The sequence below is a fragment of the Diorhabda sublineata genome, chromosome 10 (genome assembly GCF_026230105.1).
Source record: "Diorhabda sublineata isolate icDioSubl1.1 chromosome 10, icDioSubl1.1, whole genome shotgun sequence".
Taxonomy (NCBI): Eukaryota; Metazoa; Arthropoda; class Insecta; order Coleoptera; family Chrysomelidae; genus Diorhabda; species Diorhabda sublineata.
This window is the reverse complement of record NC_079483.1, coordinates 3,043,088-3,065,400: the sequence shown is the minus strand read 5'-3', so window position 1 is coordinate 3,065,400 and position 22,313 is coordinate 3,043,088. Positions and strand designations below refer to the sequence as shown.

The 22,313-nt window shown below is 30.4% G+C and overlaps 1 protein-coding gene across 1 annotated transcript in view; it reads left to right on the top strand.

Annotated features, from left to right (window-relative positions):
• The window catches only part of LOC130449291 (protein sickie), a 564,400-nt gene that overhangs the window by 124,175 nt on the left and 417,912 nt on the right, over positions 1-22,313 (top strand). Inside the window, exon 3 of the mRNA XM_056787013.1 lies at positions 20,978-21,095. Within this exon, the coding sequence (XP_056642991.1) occupies positions 20,978-21,095 (118 nt within the window). The remainder of the gene's footprint in view (positions 1-20,977; positions 21,096-22,313) is intronic.

Here is a 22,313-nt window from a genome sequence, read left to right as displayed (position 1 = left end):
CAGTTTTTTGTTTTTAAAACCACATGCTGACAAAAGTTGACGCAGGGTTTCGAAACTTGTACAATTGTATTCTGAATAATCTGCAACCTCTTGCTGTATTACTTCTAATTTTGTAACCCTGTTCTCCTTATATATAAATTATAAATTGTCCTACGTATAAAATCTTGAGTAGCTTTTTCAACTGATTTCAGTTTTTCTTTACATGTTTTTCGATTCTGTGAATGATCCACAGCAACATTCAAATATATTTAAAATAAACTGCTATGCTGGAATATATAATTCTTCATTATTAAATTCATACCTGTCTTTATTCCCACTACACTATGCAATTTCATTGTCTTCATTTGCACAAGGTCTAAAGAACGCCATATTTCTATTTATTCAAAGAAATTTATGAACGCCAATGCTTATCGCAAGTTGTCTGGTAGGAATATTTTGAAGATATTGTGAATTAACACCTTCGGCCAATAGAAATGAATTTATGTTCACGATTCGATGATGAGTCTACGTGGACTGACGGTTTGTTAGATGTTTACTGAATTTTATACGGGGAGTAAACATTATTTTTGAGTGCGTATTTATGAAATATTCATTGTTCCTCGCATAACTGTCTTCTGCAATTGATATTGAAAAAACTATACTATAGCAGGATAAGACATGAAAAATAAATAGTAGGCTATTTAACAGTATAATATGGCAGCTACGAGGGGCTCCCGTAGCCGTTCAAAGCGTTTTCTCCTATGTTTTTTGATACGTAGAATCGATTTTTCAAAGGTGTTGAGCCCAAGTTTGGTCAAGTAATATGTTTATAACTATTATATAATTTAATTGCTTCTAAAGCTAATTCTTAAACACAAAGAGATATGGAATAAAAGTTTGAAATAAAGAAGATTTTGTTTTAAAAGGATCTACAAAAAAGGTCTCGTTAGTTTTTTGCAAAAAAAAACAATATTTGAAAAATTATAGCCAATATAATTCAAAATTATTGACATGACTATAAACTGTTAAAAAGTTACATAAGTTATGAAGGACATTTTTGCATTCATTCAAAAATATTATTTTCATTCTGATTTTCTTCTCATCTGTCTAATTTCGATAAAACTAAAAGTAGAACGAATATTTATGTGTGCCTTTCAATCTCACACAAAGTGATTTTGTTCGTCGATTCATTAAATTTGCAATAAAATGTGAGTTTCACAATCTCGGGTTTATCATACAAATCCCACGGGCGGCTTATTCAAAAGAAAGTAAGTGGCATCAGATGGCACTTGAGAAAATCGTACAACACGTTTTGGTCGATGTATTTGGATAGTAAACATCATTTTATACTCTTCACAAGTACGCTTATCATCTGATTTCAACATGGTAATGGTCCTTTTAGCACTTTGCACACGATAAGAAATTTTGTTGCCAGACTCCATAAATAGCGGATAATACTATAAAGTAATAGCCAAAGAATGCTTCTGGATTTTTTTCACTCAATATTTCAGTACTCTTAGATTAAAAAGAACTAAGGAATATGAAATTATAAGATATAGACACTTCTGACAATGTAAGATAATCAATGTCAATTGTAACAAAAAACAATTTGTTTAAATATATAATGTTCTATACATATAAGAGGGTTGCTATTTGAGTTTTCAGACAGTCAAATGAAAACAAATATTTACACAACAATTGGATATGGCTTAATTGCTTTTCAAAATATTTTCCATTAAGATCAATATACTTTTGCATGCGTTTGAACCCATTGTCGAAGCATTTTTTTCCATTTCAATGAAGTACCTCCAAAAATGTGATTTGAACGCATCAACCGCTTCTTCGAGTGTACAAAAACCTTGACCTCGCAATTTATTTTTGATCTGCGGGAATAAGAAGAAATCATTGGGTGCCAAACAAGGAATGTACGGCGGGCGACCCTCCAATTCAATGTTTTGACTGTTCAAAAATGTTTTTTTTTTTAACTAATGCCGCATCAACACGAGCTTTTTTTGAGCGATTGTCAAATTATGTGGTATCCATAGAGAACAAATTTTTTTGACAGTCAAATTCTCATGCAATATTGAATATATGCGATTGAAATTAATATCCAAGTATGCCTCAAAGTAACTATATGTCACATGGCGACTCACATCATCGATGTTTTCTGAAACATCAGCCGATTTTGGATAACATTCAAGAAATTCATCCTGTAGCGAAGTCCGACCACGATTGAATTCGAAAAACGGCATCTGGATGATGTGAGGATTAAATTGGATATGTGTAGTCAAAGAAGGAAAAGGCTGGTACACAAACTGAAGGTGTAAGAAGATGGAAACTGACTTGAAACTTTTATTGTGATACCCGGTCAACACGAAACACTTTTTTGTGAAACAGGGCATCATTTGTTTCTGAAATTTGTTCTTTGGTGTACTTTACAAAATATAAATTATCCGCTACTGATTTATGATTGAATCGGTTAAGAAAGACTAAAATTATTATCACTCAGAAATCTAAGAATTTATAACGAAAATAATAAAAACTGTATTATAATTTCACGAGGTAATAAAATTAAAATATTCTAAAGTTTGGTTCAAATTCCATATGCATTCTGTGGACATTCATTTGTACAAAATAACCTACAAAATTTTTTTCATAGTCTTATCACGAAATCTTCATCCATCAACGATTTTTTTTTTGTTTTGAAACAAAAAACCAGCGATACGGAGATCCGACTGCGTTCAGTAAAGGCGGGAGGTATCAGATTAAGAAGATATATGATTGCCTGGCAACTTTCTCTTCTCTCCCTTTTTAGAGACTTTGCCCTAGAAAGTATAGATTTTCGGCTAAGACGTTAAAATGGGGTCGAGGGGATATAAAGATGGTGTAAATAATGCACCTCACGTACCTATAGATCCCGCGTAGAATTCGACTCAAATAGCGAATGGAAAAGTCCACAAGTTTAGATAGCGTCGTTGCCAGCTTTTCACGGAATGCAGCAACAATTCTTAGAGTATTAAATCATCTGATTGGATTATTTAGCTCTAGTTAATCTGTAAAAGACTTCTTGACGAATTTCTATACATCATTTCTCATTTTTTGAATAATATTCTCAAGCATAATGACCACAAGGTTTTTTTTTGAACCGGCCAAATTTTTAACCGACCACTTTTCATTTTCTGGCACTTTTTGGTAAGTTATTTTTAATTGAATAAAATTTGGAAATGGAAATGAATCACTAAATATAAGTGTAATAATGTTGGCTTTTCTTGATTTGCAAGATTTCGAGCAATATACGTAATTTTAAACACTTGTGTCTGATCTGTGCTTAAATTACGTGAGTTTTTTTGGACATTAGTATAAAAAGATAGTTTTTAACTTAACTGCATCTATCTGGGGTTTGGAAGTAAATTGAAAAATACAAGTAATGCTGGAACAAAACTTTATTGTGACATCAAAAGGATACAGTAGGAAGGTAATTTCAAAGAGAATATCAGTTTACTCATACAAATGATGATTCTCTTCTCAAAACATTCATATAGTCTAGTATTGAAGTTTAACATAAGTCTATAAAGTATTTATTGTAGAATATGAACTGCACAATCCAAGGCTCATAGGTCGATGTATGTACACTTCACTGTTGAGATAAGAAGTAAAAGAAAAAATCTAAATTCGACCAGCGCGAGTGTCATGGAATGTGACCATAGTTACCACAACACAGTCATAGAATTTATAGCGGTATGGACTGGGGCACTATCCTACTGAAATCACATTACTCCCCAAGCATTCTAAGATAAAAGCTGATCTACCTCAAAAGTGCGTCCGTGGTGTACATTATCGATTTCTCGTATGTACCTGTGTTGGCTTTTCTTGATTTTTTCAATAGTAAGAGTTGTAATGTATTGTTTTTATATTTTATGGTGTTAAGTGGACTTCATAGATACTATTTCGATTTATTTCAGTGGAACTTATACAGCTGTAACTGAATATTTTTTAGTCCATCTGCAAGTTTTCAAGCAATATACAAAATTTGGATCACTTGGATCTATTCTATGCTTAAATATATGACACTTGACACTTTTAGAGGTTACAACTAATGACCCAGTGGCAGCTGTAAGGTATAAAGAAAAACTTCCGGTGGAGTTGATCTATGACTTGATAAAATATATTTATATAGTACTGTATTTCATTCCATTTTATTAACTCTAATGATAATTATTTTTTCAGCAAGTATAAATGTATTAATAGACAAATAAAAGTTCTATATAGCTATATCTATATATTATTTTATTCAAATGTATCCAGTTGTAAGTATTTTCTATTTAGATCAATTGATAATATCTTTTGAATACCCTTGATATGTCATTTGAACAGATATGACACCCTTTCTCTTTCATAAGTGATATTAATTCCAAGAAAAAAATGTGGAGCTTCATTCACTCAAATTCCAAACGTAATAACGTATAAAACATGAAGAAACAGGTTAATATGAAACAAATGGGGGCAAAGATTGATTAGAGCAGTAGAAACCAGAACACTACCACCTAATAGAGATTTCTCTCCACTCTCTTGAATACACAGGAAATTTATGGACCTTTTTTTCGAAGTAGTACTACAGTTTACTACTAAACTGTTCGTTAAAATATCTAAATAAAGTTTTTCTACTATACAAAGAGGACAAAGAAGTTTAGTGGTAATCGTCTTGCTAACTAAGCATAGAAAAATTAATTCTATTACTATATTATGTTCAAAGTTATATGAAATTAAAACCTATGTAAGGCTGGACTTTAATAGCAAACAAAATAGATCAGCCCTTAAATTTAACAGGTACTGGAAGTAGCTGTCTGATCATCCAGAGCATTCGAGATCGTGTGTCAAAACCCGCTTTTTTAGACTCTATTCAGTACTTACTTTCACTAACCATAACAATGCATGGTCGAAAAAAAGAACAACAAGCCACATTTCCGAACGGAAATCTCGCACTTAAAACTTAAAACAAACAAATAACTTCACAAAGCTATAAATATTCATCAGCTCATTTTGATAGATTTCTTAATTGAAATTGTGGTCCAAGACATATTTCAATGTTTCAATGTTGTTGAGTATAGAAACAATATATTCCTCGAAGAAACGGAGCCCAACTATGCTTCCAGTTCTGGTTATATACCAAACTGTTTGCAGAAATCTCTCATGAACTAATATAGGGCTGGTTCCGCTCGAGTAAAGCATATTTTTTGTATTTACAACTTGCTGGATTTAGCGAGCTAGCTGTTATGTTGTATTTTTTGAATCTATTTTATCAATCGGTCCTCTGCTTTGCTGACATTTTTTCTAATTTCTTTTTCTGTTATAAAAACACTGTTTTGTATTTGATCAAAGGAGGGGTTCTCCCAAGCCGCTTGCTGAATATTTGTTACAAGACATTCTACTTCATAACCTCTTCATGCGTTTGACTGCTTAAGATTTTATATCTTAATCAATGAATCTGTGTCCTTGGCTATACAGGAAATCGTTATATTGTCCTTCTTTATAGCATTTCTCTATGGGCTGTATGAAGATTATGACCTCATAAGTTTCTATTAAGACCAAAGTATAAAGACAAGAAACTGAGAGATATATAGTCAAGTTACATAAATGGCTAACACATTTTTGAATGCTAAATCCTCTTTTATGAGAAATAAAATTTGTTGATATTGAATAACGAGATCAACCTCTCTGGAAGCCTTGTTCAGACATGTGAAATTTTCTCTTTCTCAGGTTTAATGAAGAGTAAATTTCACCTTAGAAAACAGATGCAAGTTACAGTAAATGAGGTGGATGGTTAATACTTGGCTAAAAATTTCTTAGAAGACAATTTGAAAGGAACCGCGCATTATTTTGATGAAGATTCCATGACATGTCCTTCCACGGGTTTGGTTTTTATTTATTGTTTGATGAAGCTCGGCAAAAGCATGAATGTAATACTATTGATCAGAATATAAGCCTTTGAAAATACAGTAAAAGTGGCATTGTCAAAATTTAAGATTCTTAGCTTTTGATGTAGATGAGATCGGATGGAGTGGCGTCGGGCTCATAAGTAGAAAATCTTGATTCGTGATTTAGATTCAAATTTTTCCTTGAAAAAAAAGAAACATCTCTGATACGAATAAAAGCTACGGCTATACTGATTTGTTTACCCAAGATAGACACTACATTATTTAATAGCTATATTCCTATATCCCTAATGACTAAAATTGATATTGTTGCAAAACTGAGATAAATTCGATAATTTTCCTCAATTTTTCTTTGACGAAAATATTGTATAGTATTCAATTATTTTCCAAAACAAATGTTTTCAACTCCAAAATGTCTGAACAAAATTTGTTAAATTTGAAAACGTTGTGATAAGCTTTTCTTAGGTTATCAGAGCTGACTCTATTTAAATGAGTTAGATTGATTCCTTCAACGATAGAGGATGTTATGAGACAACATTTCCTCGAAAGAATTTGATAATTTATTAAAAATCGAAAAGGTATTTGCAAACATAAGAACAAAAACTATAGAGGGGTAAGTCAATAATATTAAAATTGTTTTCTCTTCGAAATTAATATACTTTGAATGATAATAAACATTTTGTTTTTCATATGAACCAGAAGTATTTTCGTACGCTTCATTGATCAAGCTGGCAACAATGTTAGTCTTATTTTGGTAGTTTCCTATTGGGGAGAACAGTGTAAGAGACGCAGTAAAAACCGTGTGCTTTTCTGCTTTCTGACGTGTTGTCTTTTCATGTCAAAGGCTTTCGACACTGTAAATTTTTCATGTTTATCTCTACTTTGGTAGGGGAGAAACTAAATTTTCTAAACTAAATGTTGTAATCTGAAAAAGATGAATCACATATTTCAAAATTAGGGGTTTACAATTATTTGTTTTTTTTTCACTTTGATTCGTTGTTTAATTGTTTATTGAGTAAATCCCAAATTTTTGACTTTCATTTCGAGATACTTAAATAACTAGAACCATTTCCAAACTTGAAGTACTGACTTCATATCGATATAACTTTTGTTCGTGATATTCTATTTTAGTTTAAAACTTTTGTGGCTTGAGAGGAATTATTATTTGGTCTCCCTTCTACACAACTGTTTCTATTCTTTCGAATCCAGTTCTTCTGCCTTTATTTTCTGCCATCTTATTCCTCGTTTTACTCCTACCATCTTTATTTTATCTGTCCAGTTTTTCCTTGGTCTTTGTTTCTGTTTTTTATAAGTTTCTACTTTAACATCAATAAAAATTGTTCAAGTGGGATTCGGCTGTTACCAGCAATTAACTGTAAGCAGCTGAAAACAACTTTTGGAACCAAATGATCTCTTCTAACCTTTCCAGTAGTAACCACATAAGAGATCCTGTTGGAATAATATATAACGGTCCATAATTATGTCTTGTAAGTTCCGTAATGTCTTACTAGTAACGTGAAAACCAAAAAGGCGTCGACGTCAATATTTCCCGGTAATAAAAATTCTGATAAAATTTATGTCAAACTTTCTGTTCCCCATTTGTCAGAATTTCAACAGTGCTCATCAATATAGAAATATTTATTCATTTTTATGTTACTCTATTGCAGTTACACAATTGAATTCCATAATTTTCTTTTCCCATTACGAAATAACAAAGTAAAATTTAAATCCGCTAGATATTTTCCAATCTCTATGACCTTGTACCCTCAGTAGTATACAACGAATGGAAAATGAAAATATCCCCTTTCATTGAAGTGGAGAAAATCACCTAATTTCCTTCCCAGTCGGTTATACCAGAGGATTTTAAATGTAATGTAATGACAAAGTCCCGGATTACAATAGCTATTTACGCTACTATATCCTTCAGGAATATCACGATTTCCTGTGAAGCAGCAGGACGAATATCAGATTTCAGTGGAGCATATAATAATCATCGCCTTTATGAATAGAATTTAAATGTACCGGGTGGTATTAACGAAATAAGTGGAAACCATTTAAGGAGGCCGCACTTTTGCCACAAATGGAAAATTTAATTATAAAATTTATTTTATTTTGATGAAACAATTTTTTTGGAAGTTTAAGTCATCACCTATCATACTCTGGGATTCAAATCGTACTTTACAGTGCTAATGTATTAGAATAAAATTCTTAAGACATGAAAAACTTTTCTGAGAAGTTATAAAATGAGATTTAACATTTTAACGTTTAACAACAACGCTCGGAAGTCTGGCAACGCTGTCAGAAAAGATTAAAACCAAGCATATTCGTGCTTCAGATACTTTTGTCTGTGTTATGATAAGATGTGCTCATCGTTTTATAAATGATTAAACAATGCAAGTTCCAGACTGCAATTGAGGAAGAAATTGAAACTCTTCCGTACAGATTGACATGCTTCGCCGGACCTGCTTCTCCGTACCTACTTCTCCGATGAGAAACATTGCCGTAAATACATTGATCAAGATGAGCATCAATTTGAATACTCACAGTGGACTTTTTTCAAATCCTTTCTGTAATTTATTTCAATAAATTCATTTTGACACTGAAGTTTTTTGTTTTAATGCAAATTTTTTGTCTAATGCAAATTTTTTGTCTCACTTATATCGACTTCCGTATTACTTGTGATTAAAGGTTTTGTTGCCACTGAAATAAGATTCATTTTAGATGCGAGGGAAGATTGTATAGCTGGGTAGGAAATTCGGACATAGTTGCTGTATCTGCGCTTGCTGCTTCGCCAGTTATACGAATGTTATGAAAATTAAATCTTTTTTTTTCACTTCTCAAACCAGCAATTGCTGATAACGAAAGATAAAGCAGAAGAGCTTTCACTTTATTGCCATATAAAAAAAACGCATTAGCACATATGATATGTTGACTCATTAGAGCATCTTTTTTGTTCATATCTTCAATCCGAACAGTAAGCGTTTGCTCCATTTTTTCTATAATAGCAGGTCTCCTACGAGAACGCAATATTTTATCACAATTTTTCACAACCGTACGTACAGTAGACTCTGTGAGGCCAAACTTCCCAGATTATTCTTGAAAGTTCTCAATGTGCTCGTATTTTCATGATTTCTGCATATCTTATATTTTGAACAATTATCGGCTTGTTAATTTAATTTTCCAATCATGATTAGGCTTCTGCGCAACTTTTTTGCGCATACAAACAACACGTGATCCCCACTCTCAGACCCCTTGCTCCACAGGACAGCTGAGATCTCAGTTATTTGCCAGAGTAGTTACACATGATGCTGGACAATAAGTTTTCGAAAAATTTAAGCCAACCAAAAAGCTGTAATATTTTATGTTTACCTAGCAACGATCAAATTTTAGCGATAATACTGCACTAGTGTAAATTATCGATAATTTGCACTAGTGCCAAATTTTCATCTAGGATTAATAAACATCATTTGGTTTTAATTTTATATTTTAAGAAAAGGAACAATTATTGGTTATTTTAAATTAAATTTTTCTCAGGAAATAGTCTGCCAAAATGCCTTCTCGTGCATGTCAAATTGTCTCATAATTTCCTCTCGTGCGCATTCGCGCACTCGAGAAAATTAAATTATCGACAATTTGACATGCACTCGGGACATTAATATTGATAATATTTTGTTTCAATTAGTGAATGTCCATTCTAATATATTTGTCCCTTCTTCTAAAATATTAGTTCGTCACGAAGAAAGTGGAAATATTCTACGAAGGCCATTTTTTTGCAACCTCCGACTGCGAATCTCTCGCACACTCCGCCATTGTTGATATTCAGGCGTCAGTCGGCGTTGTGCTACAGCCAACGCCAAGTGTAAATTGGGAAGTGTGATTCGTTTTTTACAGCTGAAGACCATAGAGCTGCAGAAATCCATAGGATAATGGACAACTTCATGAGAGATGGTGTTGTGCTTGAATGCTGTCGAAAAAATAAAGATGGCCGTAATGATGTGCATCATGAAGGGGGCCAAGGACGCAAATCTGTCGTTTCAGGAGACCTGGTTCAACGAGTTCACAGAATGTTTAAAGAAAACCGCAGATTCGCCATTACTGCTTTGTCTACGGAAGTTTCAAAGTCTGTTCATTGGCGGCAACTTTCTTTGAAGAGGGTATTGAAAAGCTTCTCTACAGATATGACAAATGTATCAATCACTTCGGTGATTATCTCGAAAAGTAAGCGTAAGTGTACGAATCTTTTGGTAATAAAATTATTGTTTTATATGAACTTGTCTTGTATTTATAGCCTATCGGAAGTTGAAAAAAAAAACGGCAATTTTAAAAATTCAATAATACAATTGTCTTTTAACTTAAATGTTTCTTTACAATAATATTTCTCTTCTAATGCCGGACATTCTTCTTTAATAAAATTAACTTCTTCTTGACTTCTGGCCAAGTAAGGTTGAGGAGGGATAAATATTGTATGATTTTGGATTATAGGATATAAATGGAAAAATTCGTAGGCTTTAGGTTTTAGGATTGGAACATGAGTAGCAAAAATTATTTTAGATTTGAAAAGATTACTTGTGAGCCCAGAAAGAGATAATACGTTAAAATATTATTGAATTTTGGGATTTCTTCTTCTTTATAAATAGTATTAAATATTTCATCATTTCTAAAATTTCTTGACTAGATATTACTGAACTATGAATCGTATTTAATTTGGAAAATGTTATTGCATTTTCAATATTATCAATCAATGTAATCAAACTTTGACAGTCCAGATTAATCAGTGAAATTGTACTGTGAAATTTTATAAAATTATTCAAAGTTATTATTTTATTTTCTATCGAAATGTGAAATTTCTCTAAATTGTCAGAAAGTTTCTGTTGATTATTTCATAGAGTCGTAATCGATTTATTATAATGATCAATTACTTTTTTATGTAGTGATATTTGTAATTTTTTTTCATGAATTATGTGTTTTTGATTTTGTTGTAAAACATTTATAGCATTATCATATATTTCTTCGTCATCTGAATGTAGAGTTCCAAAAAGCCATTTATCTATTTTTCCTACTGCATTTATTAATCCTCTTTTTAATCTTAAATGTGGATAAATATTTTCTGATTTTTTATCTAGAGTATCAATTAAAATTTCTGTACTACTTAGTGATTGTTCAGCTAAATTATGATATGAAATAGGATTTGTAGTGTTCGCTTGAGATAGATTATTTTTTAAACTATAATAATATTGTTTCAACTTATTAATTTGTTTATAAATAAATTCTAAATCTATATAATATATAAAAGTGTGTTTAGTGTATATAAGAGTACTGGTTCCTAAATTAATGGGTAAAAATAAGTTATTTACTTTTGTACTTGTTATGTCTTCTGTCTTAGTTGTCTTGTAAAGTAGTAGTAATATTAATACTGTCGTCAGCTTCATTATTCTTTAACAATTTTTCTGTTTTAGTTTTTGGTTTTCTGATTATGTTTTTGTCATAGGTTCCTCTATCGGTCTCTAACAATATACCAGAGTCTTATATGATTTCTGCCTTTTTAAATTTAGGTAATTTTTTATCTGAGAATTTTGTTTTTATATAAGCTGTATTTTGATTTTTCATAGGAAGGGGGATCATTTCTATTTTCATTTCTCTTATTGATTATTTTTCCTTAAATATTAGCATTTCTATCTTTGATTTTTTCATATAATAATTTTGATGTTTCTTTGTGATTTTGTACATAATTGGATATTATTATCCAATCGGGCTTATTTATATGACCTTTAATAATTTCAAATGGTGTAAATTGTGTTACAGAGCGAATCGAATTATTATATGCCAATATTGAATGTTTTATTAATTGATTAGGTATTAAATCTTTGTTATTTTCTTTTATACATCTGAAATGTTCTATTAGACTAGAATGAAAACGTTCTACAGATGAATTGGAGTTACTGTTTTTTGATGTTGTATAATGTAATTTAATTCTATGTAGTTTGCAAAAATCTTGCAGGTCGTTATTCTTGAACTCTGAACCACAATCAGCTGTAATTTTGTAAGGTAAACCGTGATGAGTGACATAATTTAATATATTATCAACAACTGAGGTTCGATTCACACTTGACATTGAATATGGCTGTTGGGGTTAAATTGAATTTAATTACCGGGGGATTTCTATCATATTTATTCTTTTGACATATTTCACAATTATTAACAAAATTTTCTATATCTTGTAACATTTTAGGCCAATAATATTTTTCAGTTAATGATTTCTTTAATTCATTACTGCCTCTATGTCGATTATATTCTCGCTAATTATTTTTTTTCGTCCTCTTTTAAATTATGAATAAATTATGAATTTCATATTGGCTTATTTCTACAGGATAGAATTTAAGAGGTTCATTCAAAGTTATAGAGATTGTTTTAAATGTTTCATTTATGTTACATTGATTATAATTTAAATTTTTGATTATTTTTCAAGTTTAATTATTATTTTCTTTTTCCATTAGTTGAATAAACAAAGTTATGAATTATATTATTAAGTTTCTTATATATATATTCTAATTAATAATAACTTTTTATTATTATAGTTTCTAAAAGTTTACTAATTTTTTTTATATTTTACTTATTTATTATCTATTAATTCTAAATCTTATCTACTCTTATAACATAATAATAAAATAGAAAGAAAGGTCTTTGTATAAAAATCCATTTTATAATTTCTTTAATTGCGTACCATTTTAATGAATGATAATATTTATTTTTCAAAAATAGTTCTTCTATTATTTTCTCATTTAATATTGCATTTAATTTCCTATTGAAATATTTTAGACTTATTTCATTATTATTTCTATCAAATTCTTTGTTAATTGTTTCACAATTAATCTTAACTTCATCATTTTCATTATTTATTTCTCTTTTATCAATGATATTACTTTGATTTTGTATATCCAATATATTTGTATTTAATTCAGGTTTTATAACATAACATTCTTTTTCTAATATATCATTATCTATTTTTATAAAATCATTTATATATTTTTCTTCCATTGTCTCATCATTATTTATTTCATTTATATCTCTGTTTAATTCTATTACATTTTCTTTTACTTCAATTTCATTATCATTTTCATTCATTTTTAATTCATCTAATCCTTTATATTGTAATTCTACTTTTAATTCCATTTTATCAAATAATTCTATATCTCCTTTTGTATCATTATTCATTTCTCCTACCATTATAATATTTTCTTTTCTGTTACATTTAATTTATCTTCTTCTTCTTCATCAAATAATTTACTGAGATCTAGTTCTACTTTCATTTTTATGAATTTATGAATTTTTGAATTTTTGGTGATGAATTATTAGATGTGAAATTTATTTCACTTACTTGTTCGCTGGATTCTGGTTCGTTAGTTTTTATGAAATTTTCAAAATATGTTAATGGATTATTAGGAGTAAAATTTACTTTTTTTTTTTAATTCTTTTTCTGAGGCTCTTTTCGAAAATTTACGATTTGATCATTATTTTCATCTGGCTCAAATAAATGTTGGAAATCAATTGTTTCTTCTTCTTCTTCTTCTTCATTATGGTTACAATCGTTACGATTAATTTTTACATGTCTACTGAGTCTGTCAGTAAAATTTCTCGATGTCGTAGATATCGGTTCTGGTCTTAGTAAACGGTTTACAGGTATTTGGTTTGGCCGGAAAACGTTTTTCCTGGTGCCAAACACCTGCGCGGTTGTTGGATAATTTTGTCTCTTTTGTGGTATAGGATTTACATTTATCGGTTGACTAGGAAAATTATTATAATTATTGTTGTTATTATATCTTTGATTATTTCCATAGTTATTTCTGTTATAATTATTATCATAATATTGTCGGTAAAAAGAATTGTAATTATTATATTGGTTATTTCTATTATTTCTTATTGGACTCGTTTGAGCATTGTTATTGTTATATTTAACTCTGGGCTCATAAAATTGGCCATAGAGTTTTTCAAAATTTTCGAACTCGTCAACATAAGCCATAGCATGCCTGAACATCCTGCTATAAAGGTGTTCAAAGCTGTTTTTTCACAATGGTTTATTTGACATTTTTTATCAATTTCACCTAAATTTAAATTATTACTGATTCTTTGGATTGTTTGACTTTTCAGCAATTGAAGTCTATTTCCAAAGGCTATTAGACTCTCATTTTTAAATGGTCGTGTTCTTGTTAGTTCTTGTAATATATAGTCTAAATCACGTCTGTCTGCAAAGCATTGTATCAAAGCTTCTTTAAGTTTGAACCAGGTATTTAGTTCAATCCTATTTCCTACCATCATTTCTGCTTTATCAATTAATTTTACTTGGATACATTCCAAGACATGATTATTGATATCTTGATCATTATAGACCGAATACGTCTCTATTAAATTTTCACATCTGTTTATGAATTTATTCAAAGTATTTATATTTCTGTCGTACGGTTTGATATATTTTAATTTAAACAATTCCTAATTTAGGGTTTTTGGACTTGAGGTTGCCATTTTTTCGGAACGTGAATTATCTTTTAAGTTCAATTTACAAAATGTATTTAATAAGTTATCTAAATCGTTCATAAAAATTATATGTTCAAAATTATTAGATTATCTCTTCCTTACTCAGGATTTGATAAGGATAGATAAAAAAAGGAATAAAAATAAGGAAACTTGGCACTTACAGCTATCTGAAGTCCTGAAGTTCCTCGTTGAACACGTAGATCTAGTGCTGCTGTACTGAAGTACTTAGTCGGAATTTTTTATCGCACTTTGCGTGAAAAATCGCGACCGCACTAATCGTATTGACTGCGCCAATTATAATTTTCCCTACTCGAAAATTATTTCTAAAAAATTATTTTACACAAAATTACAATAATTTTATGAAGTTGAATGAATACAATTAATCTCACAAACTAACTAATATTCTTTGAATGAACTATATATTCAAGAATGATACATATATTCATTGGAAAGTTGTTTACAATAATTTGTATTTATAATGAAATAATTGCTGATAAAGTGTTTATGATATTTAATACAATTGCGTTTTATATAAATGTCCTTCTAGAATTTTCTTCATGTACTTCGGCCCTCATATATTGATGGTCAAATTTATAAATGTTTTAATAATTTTGTGTGATTCCCTCTCATTTTTTTCAATTTCAATTTTTATCACAAACATCGAAAAACATTATACACGGTAACAAACATACCATGTCGTTTTTGTTTTTATTAGGATACATCCAAGTGAATAGAGATGAAAATGTCGAAAACATAATGATAAATTGCAATAAACACAATTTATTAGCTTTTATTTCAGAAGACAATCTATTTTTAATGACCAGCAGTAATCTATCACCGACCTTGATGCTTTCCCTCTATAAATTTCAAATCCTGATGGAAATAAGCACTCTCTTTGCAATATTCTCGACTTCTTCAACGTATTGTGGGCCTTAGTCCTGTAGTTTCCAGCTTGCCATCCTTGAGATGTTGATGTCTATGAATCCATCCATCTTTCTGGAGGTGTTCCTAAATGTTGTCGTGACCCTGGTTTTTTGCTAATTTTTCTCTGGTCATCCTTTCCACGTGTTCGTTCCAAGCTATTCTACTTTTACGTCCCATCTTACTATGTCTTCCATCTAACATTCGTGTCTTATGTCTGTGTGTCTCTTTCTGTCTCTTAGTGTGTATTTTCGACTACCAGCAAAAAATTATTCCTACCTTTCCACTTTACGAAACATGTATAACTAATAAAACTTTCAAATATTCCACTTTTCAAATATTCCACTTTTCAAATATTCCACTTTTCAAATATTCCACTTTTCAAATATTCCACTTTTCAACTATTCCGTAATAAATTTCGAAACATGTCTATAAATGTATTTGAAACTATTTATTTTCTTGTCCAACGCTTGCACAAATTGCTTCATTATTCCTAACTTGATATATAATGGTCGAAGTATGTATATTTTCTCTGCTTTATAACGATTTCATTATTACATTGCCTTTACCAACATTTGAAAACTTCATTAGAGGCGAACCAACTTTTTCCAATGAAGATACTTCCCTCTTCATACAAATGAAGTAACGGGACTTTATATAGCTGTTTTGTTCTTCAAGTAAAAAATTAAAACAAATCCACACAGACTAGCGATCAAGTAAATAATTTTTTTTTTCAATTATACATTTTGGTAGTTTTCATTGAGTTCCATGGGCAATTGGAATGGATGCAAACTTATTTCCTTCATGTGTAAGACGCATTTCAAGTTCCTTTTACAACTCTCATCTAATAAGAATAAGTCCTTTTGAATTCATATCTAAAAGCAGTTTCAGGATATTAATACAAATGATAGGTAGCTTATACATATGAAGGAGTTCAATAGAAAGGGAAATAGGGCAGATATGAGAATAGAAGCAGCATTCGGCTCAATAGGACAGAAAAATGGTATGGAATAGTATGAGAAAAATAGAAATCCCTCAAAAAATACTAGAAATATCTAAAGGAGTATATAATAACGTGAGAGAAGAATTCCAAATTGACGGAGAGGCAGGTGATAAAACGATAAAAGGGAAGAACTATACGCTGAAAACAATAATTACCTATAGTAACCTGGAATCGGTGAAGGTATACAAATTATGCAGACGATATATTAATAGTAGCAGATACATCTGAGAAAATGGAATAAAAATTAGAGCGAAGGATAGAAACAACCGACGATTTGAAAAAATTAAAAACATGCAAAATGATTGTAGGAAACAAACAAAACTGAATAAAGGAGATTTAGTAATGAAATGACAAAGAATGAGTAAAATAGCCAAATAAGAATGACTGGTAATCATTTTCTGAGAAGATGAAAACAGATATAGAGATAGTGAGCAGTTCAAAAAGCCTCATTAAATATACTAAACTCTAAATAAGACAATATTCTATGAAAAACAAATAGGGAGAGATTAAAAATTAAGGTATACAACTAAGATGAGAGCATAATATTATAATGAACAGTGAAATAAAAGTAGCAGTTAAAATAACTAGAAAGAGAAAGAAAAGGAAAGTCTTAAGAGAATAGAGAAAATAGATAAGAGAAGAATCAAAACCTCAATGCTTTGATGTTAGAAAGGGCATAAAGAACTCTAGAGAACGAGACTGTGAAATAAATTGTGCTAATTCGCCTTATAACTCTTGTTATTCTTTTACAAAAATCAAATTTCTGTATTAAATAAAGGTTTTTTAAATTCATCTCGCAAATTTTGGGGTTATAAAAGTTATAACCTTATTTCCCGGCTAGGAAACTCTTCATCAGGAAGTGGTATGCGGCCTCAGTTGAATAGATAAATAACTGGTACTCAGATGGAGTAAACAACTAATATTTAATTGGACGCCACCAGCTTTTTAACAAAAGACGTTAACAAGTAATTAAAAATGCGGAAAAGCTGGAAACACCCTATGAATTGAATTGAAAATAAAGATTGAACAAACTAAAACTATCCCCGGACACGATTATCCAAATTAATATTTATTGCTAAGTACAATAAAAAAAGTTCCAGAATTAAATAAATTTATTGAAAATATAATACATTCGCAATAATTGCGTATCCAAAAGAGCGCAAAGAACAAAAGCAGTTATGAATTAAAAATAATTTTTATTTTTTATTATTTTATTTATATATTAAAGATAATAATGGGACTTATCTAAGGAAATCCGGGATGTGTACAGCCCTCAACTGAATTCCCAGTTGTTCGAATTCAGTTGAATTTGTTTCTTTGTGGTGCACTGGTTAGGTTGATTAGGTGTGGTTGAAATTCCAATCTGGTAGCTGTAGATTTGAACAAAAGAAGCTTATCCTCTAGAAAACTGAATTTATACTTTTTAAAAATAACCAAACCGGAATGTTCTATTCTATTCGTTCTGTCCCCTTATAAATAGGAAATACGTATTTATATGTAAACTATCATATATAATTTGCTTAAAACAAAAGGAAATCCATAAAGATAATGAATATGAAGGTAGAGGAAGAATTCGATTCGATTTGTAGCTTTCATTGAATTTCTCGAATGGAGGAGTGGTTGATAACAAATTAATTTTTCAAAAACTCGAATGTTAGAATAGATAAATCTGAAGTGACTAATATGCCACGATAAGTGAACAAAGGAATATTTAAAATATTTGAGGAAAAACTAACAATCCAAATGGCATAAGACAAAGTTCATAATCTACGAGTACATTAGCATTTTATAGGAAGTTTCACTATTAGACGTCAGCTTTAGTGTAAATCGTTTTTTTTATTCCTTCTAACTCCTAAAAACTACCTTCTAATTCTGTTTATGATTTTTTTGTTTATTAAACTTCTTTTCACATAACAAATATAACCAAAGAAGATCTGCTGAATGTATTAACCTAAGCAGAAACAATTTACGAATACTAATAAAGAGTCCTGTTGAAGCATTGTCGCCTTAATGGAAACCTGAAGAAGCTAGACTTTCTCTCGAAATGTGAGAAACTACACATCTTCTAAGATTACACCAGCGTTAGGAATAGAAGACGAAGATCTCTGGTACCTACAGCCATTCCATATTCTGGGCTTTCGAAAAGGAGTGATATTAATGGATCAGGTGTATACACTGGATTCTCCAGTATCGCAGCATGAAAAGGGGACAAAATAGATCCTTTGGGTCGCAGTGTATGTATCATCATACATACAATGCAGGGCTTTTATTATTATTAATGCTGGTTCAATTGGCAAAAGTTTCATTAGGAAATTATACTAAAAATTATTAAGAAATAATACTAACATCTTCTGGAACAGGACTTTTATTTTAATTTGTTAGCTTTGGAATATTTTAAACTGAAGCTAGTTGTACTAATTTGTTTATCGATGAATATTATTTTGTTCAATTTTGATCTTAGCTATTGGGAAAAATTATACATCCAGTAGATATAATTCTAATTTTTATAAACAAATCACTATTGAATAATCAAATAAACATTCAGAATTTAGTCATCAATAAAATGTTTACATCGGTAGGTATTATTTAAATGAGTCATACTGTATGTTACTGGAAAATGGTATCTAGTGAATATTTTCCTTTTTATTGAGCTCATAAAGTGTAATGTTATGAAAATCCGTTAAGCAAAAACGTAATTCATAACATGACTAATTTTATTGCAATTTTGTGTAATAGATGTATCAATTTGTGAAGAAATATAAGCATCGGTTATATGGAAAATTTCCCCTCATTTCACTTCGTTGCCAACAACTTTCTGCTTATATTTTTCATATCGATTTAAAAGTATCTAAGTACTGTCACTATAAACTAATGAAAAACTAATATTTGAATGAAAGATGCAGATCTAAAGAGCTGACAATATTCCTCAATGTACATTTATTTATTTATGAGATGGCCTAAAAATATAACGCTCTTAAAATTCCCATGAAAAAATAAAATAAAAATAAAACAACTTAAAATGTGGAATATCCAAAGGGGGTATTTTTCTCTGTACATTCTATAAGTGAATCTCTAAAAAGAAATCAACTGGAGATAGATATGGGCTGCAGGGAGGCTATGGAATATTCTCTGCGCTAGATCAATTTGTTTAGGGAACATTTCTTTGACCTCGTATAAATTTTCGTTGGATGACAGGTTATGCCATCGAGCTGGATCCATGTTCTATACTTGTAACCCTCAAAATTATGTAACTGTGGTTGAAAAATAAATCGTTGCATTTTCATATATTCTGCAGAATCTATAGTAAATTATACTTAAACCATGACTTTTGAAAATAATGAAGGTTGGTATTTTAGTTTGGAATTTTCTCTTCTTAAAAATCTGGAATTTCGTTTGTTGACATTCAAGCTAAATTAGCTCTAGCATACTTTTTCGTCACAGCCATGAGCTTTGTTTGATTCGTATTGATTTGTAGTCCCAAATTCATTGCAGCGTTCTCGAAATTTAGAAAAGTTTCTTTCGCATTTCTTGGGGTTCTAGAGGTCCGGTCTGTGTCGACTACATGGATAAGCAGATGCAATGATTTAGAGATAGAGAGAGGGGGGGATTGAGAGAGAAATGCTTTATTATCAAAAAATTGTTACAATTTGTAGACAAAAACTTGTAAAAACTGAAAAACAATCATAAAAATAACCAAATTAAAAAATTAAAGATACCAATAAAATAAAATTCAATATATGGAATGAACACCACAATGAGTGATTGAATTAGAGGTAATAGTAATAGGTATTAATTAGTATATAAGTCAATAGCAAAATTGAACTAGTATGCAGCATGCCCGGAATTAAATATTATTATTGGAGTAGAAGTCGTTTACAGAGTAAAAGGCGCATTCCAGTAAATATGCCCTCAAATTATTGCGAAATGCGGGAAAAGATGATATCGATTCGATTTCAATCGGCAAGTGATTGTGCATTCTTTTGCATTGTAAAATATTGAGTTCTTAACTAATTCTGAACGTGGAGTACGTATAACTTTCTCATTATTCGTATTTGGCAGTGTTCTCGTGGAATTTTAGAATTGTTATACTTACTTTTTTTTGTACTTTTGCATGTAAATTATTTACACATCATCTAAATGTACCATTGCTTACTTGTACTTTACAACTTCAATTGTCCAGTTTATGTATTTCTGTCCCACCTTTTAATTGGCCCTTGTGCGGTAGGGTGATGTAAATAATATAAAAAATTAAATAAAATAAAAATTAACTGAAAAGAAATCTTGCAGTTCCGCCCTCTAGTGGGAGGTATACAAACTGATAAATAATTTTTTCAAGACATATTTGTTTCAATTTTCTCCCGCAGTATTATGAAAGGCTTCTGATATATCAGCTAGGGCTACCCTTATTAAGACAGCGGAAACTTTAAAATTTTAAATTACATTGGTAGAATTCCAAAGAAAAAAAAACAATCCAATTATTGATAGTTATAATATAGTTCACTTGAATGTATATTTTCTAATTTACAATCTACAAAAGATTCATAAGTACATTTCTAGGCGTACAACCTTCCCTGAATAATAACTGTTTTCAATATTATTTTTTCTGTTACAGATTTACTCCGATTGGGCGAATCATTATCTGGAAAAAGCGAAAAGTAAAAAAAGAGTCAGCTCGTTGGCGTCCGATTGCAGCGATGGAGTTCTTTTGGCTGAAGTCATCGAGTCAGTCAGTAAGTTAAATTCTCAAAAGCTCAGGTATCTCATAAAAATAGTGATAGAATTAATGATGGAAAAATATTTCAGTGTACTTCACAAATAGAGTATAGTCACTATTAGATCGTTGAACTTGGTCATATTAACTGTATTTAAAAACGTTGCAAAGACACTTCTTCAATTCTTCTAATATCTTGTCACAAAATATTGATAAATATCATATTCATAACTTTCTTATAGGTCGTTTTGAGTAACGTGATTTGAAACATCGGCCATATTGACGTGGTAAACAAAAATTATATTGTGCATAAGGAATTGAAAGTTTCGAACGCTGTTTTCATTTAAATGGATATCACAAAAAAATTAAGCACCAGTACTTATAATAATTCTGATTTAAATATTCGTCCCTTAAGACATATGGCGGTATCTCTAAATGGCTTATGTTATGTCATCGAATGAAACAGGACACAGTCGCATAGAATCCAAATTCTATTGCAATCAGTTCACTTCCTTCAACTGTCTGTTCATCGAATATTTCCAAACCAAAACTATGTTTATCAATATATTGGAAACATTCAATGAAAAACACCATTAAAAATCCAATTAAAACTTTTAAACTACACCCCGATTGGAGAGTCGCCGTTATTTTAAAGCTGAAAGCGCGTATCGCTTCAAATTTTCATACGTTTATGATAATACCTCGTTTTTTATCCTAGTATACCGACAATGTTTACATATCCCCGTCCTATCGTATACGGAGTGCTATTCACATATTTTTTTCCGCAAAATTTGCATTACAATGCCATTGCGCCACTGGAGGTGAATTAAATCCATAAAAGTTTGAGATGAAATCATCGTGCTGTGGCGTCAAATATAACCCACATTTCGATAAATATTCAACAATGGAAGTAATTTAGTTACAGAGCTTAACCATCACTCGTACACAGATTATGAGAAAAACTTCACTTTATTATAAAAACAAGTTATTTATAGGTCAATTAGGACAAATAGAGAGGATAAATTTCAAATTTTTTTTCTCATATCCATGAGTAAACCAATCACGGCTACCATCTAAAATATTTTCTGCCGTAGAGGAAGTTCCAAAAGTAGTTACACAAATTTTAGAAATTCTACAATTAGATCAAGTTTGAATGAGGTTTTATGTACCTAGGTTTTGATGTTCTTAGGTTATTCAATTTGTTCGGAAATTCAGAGTTAAATCTCAATGAAGATGT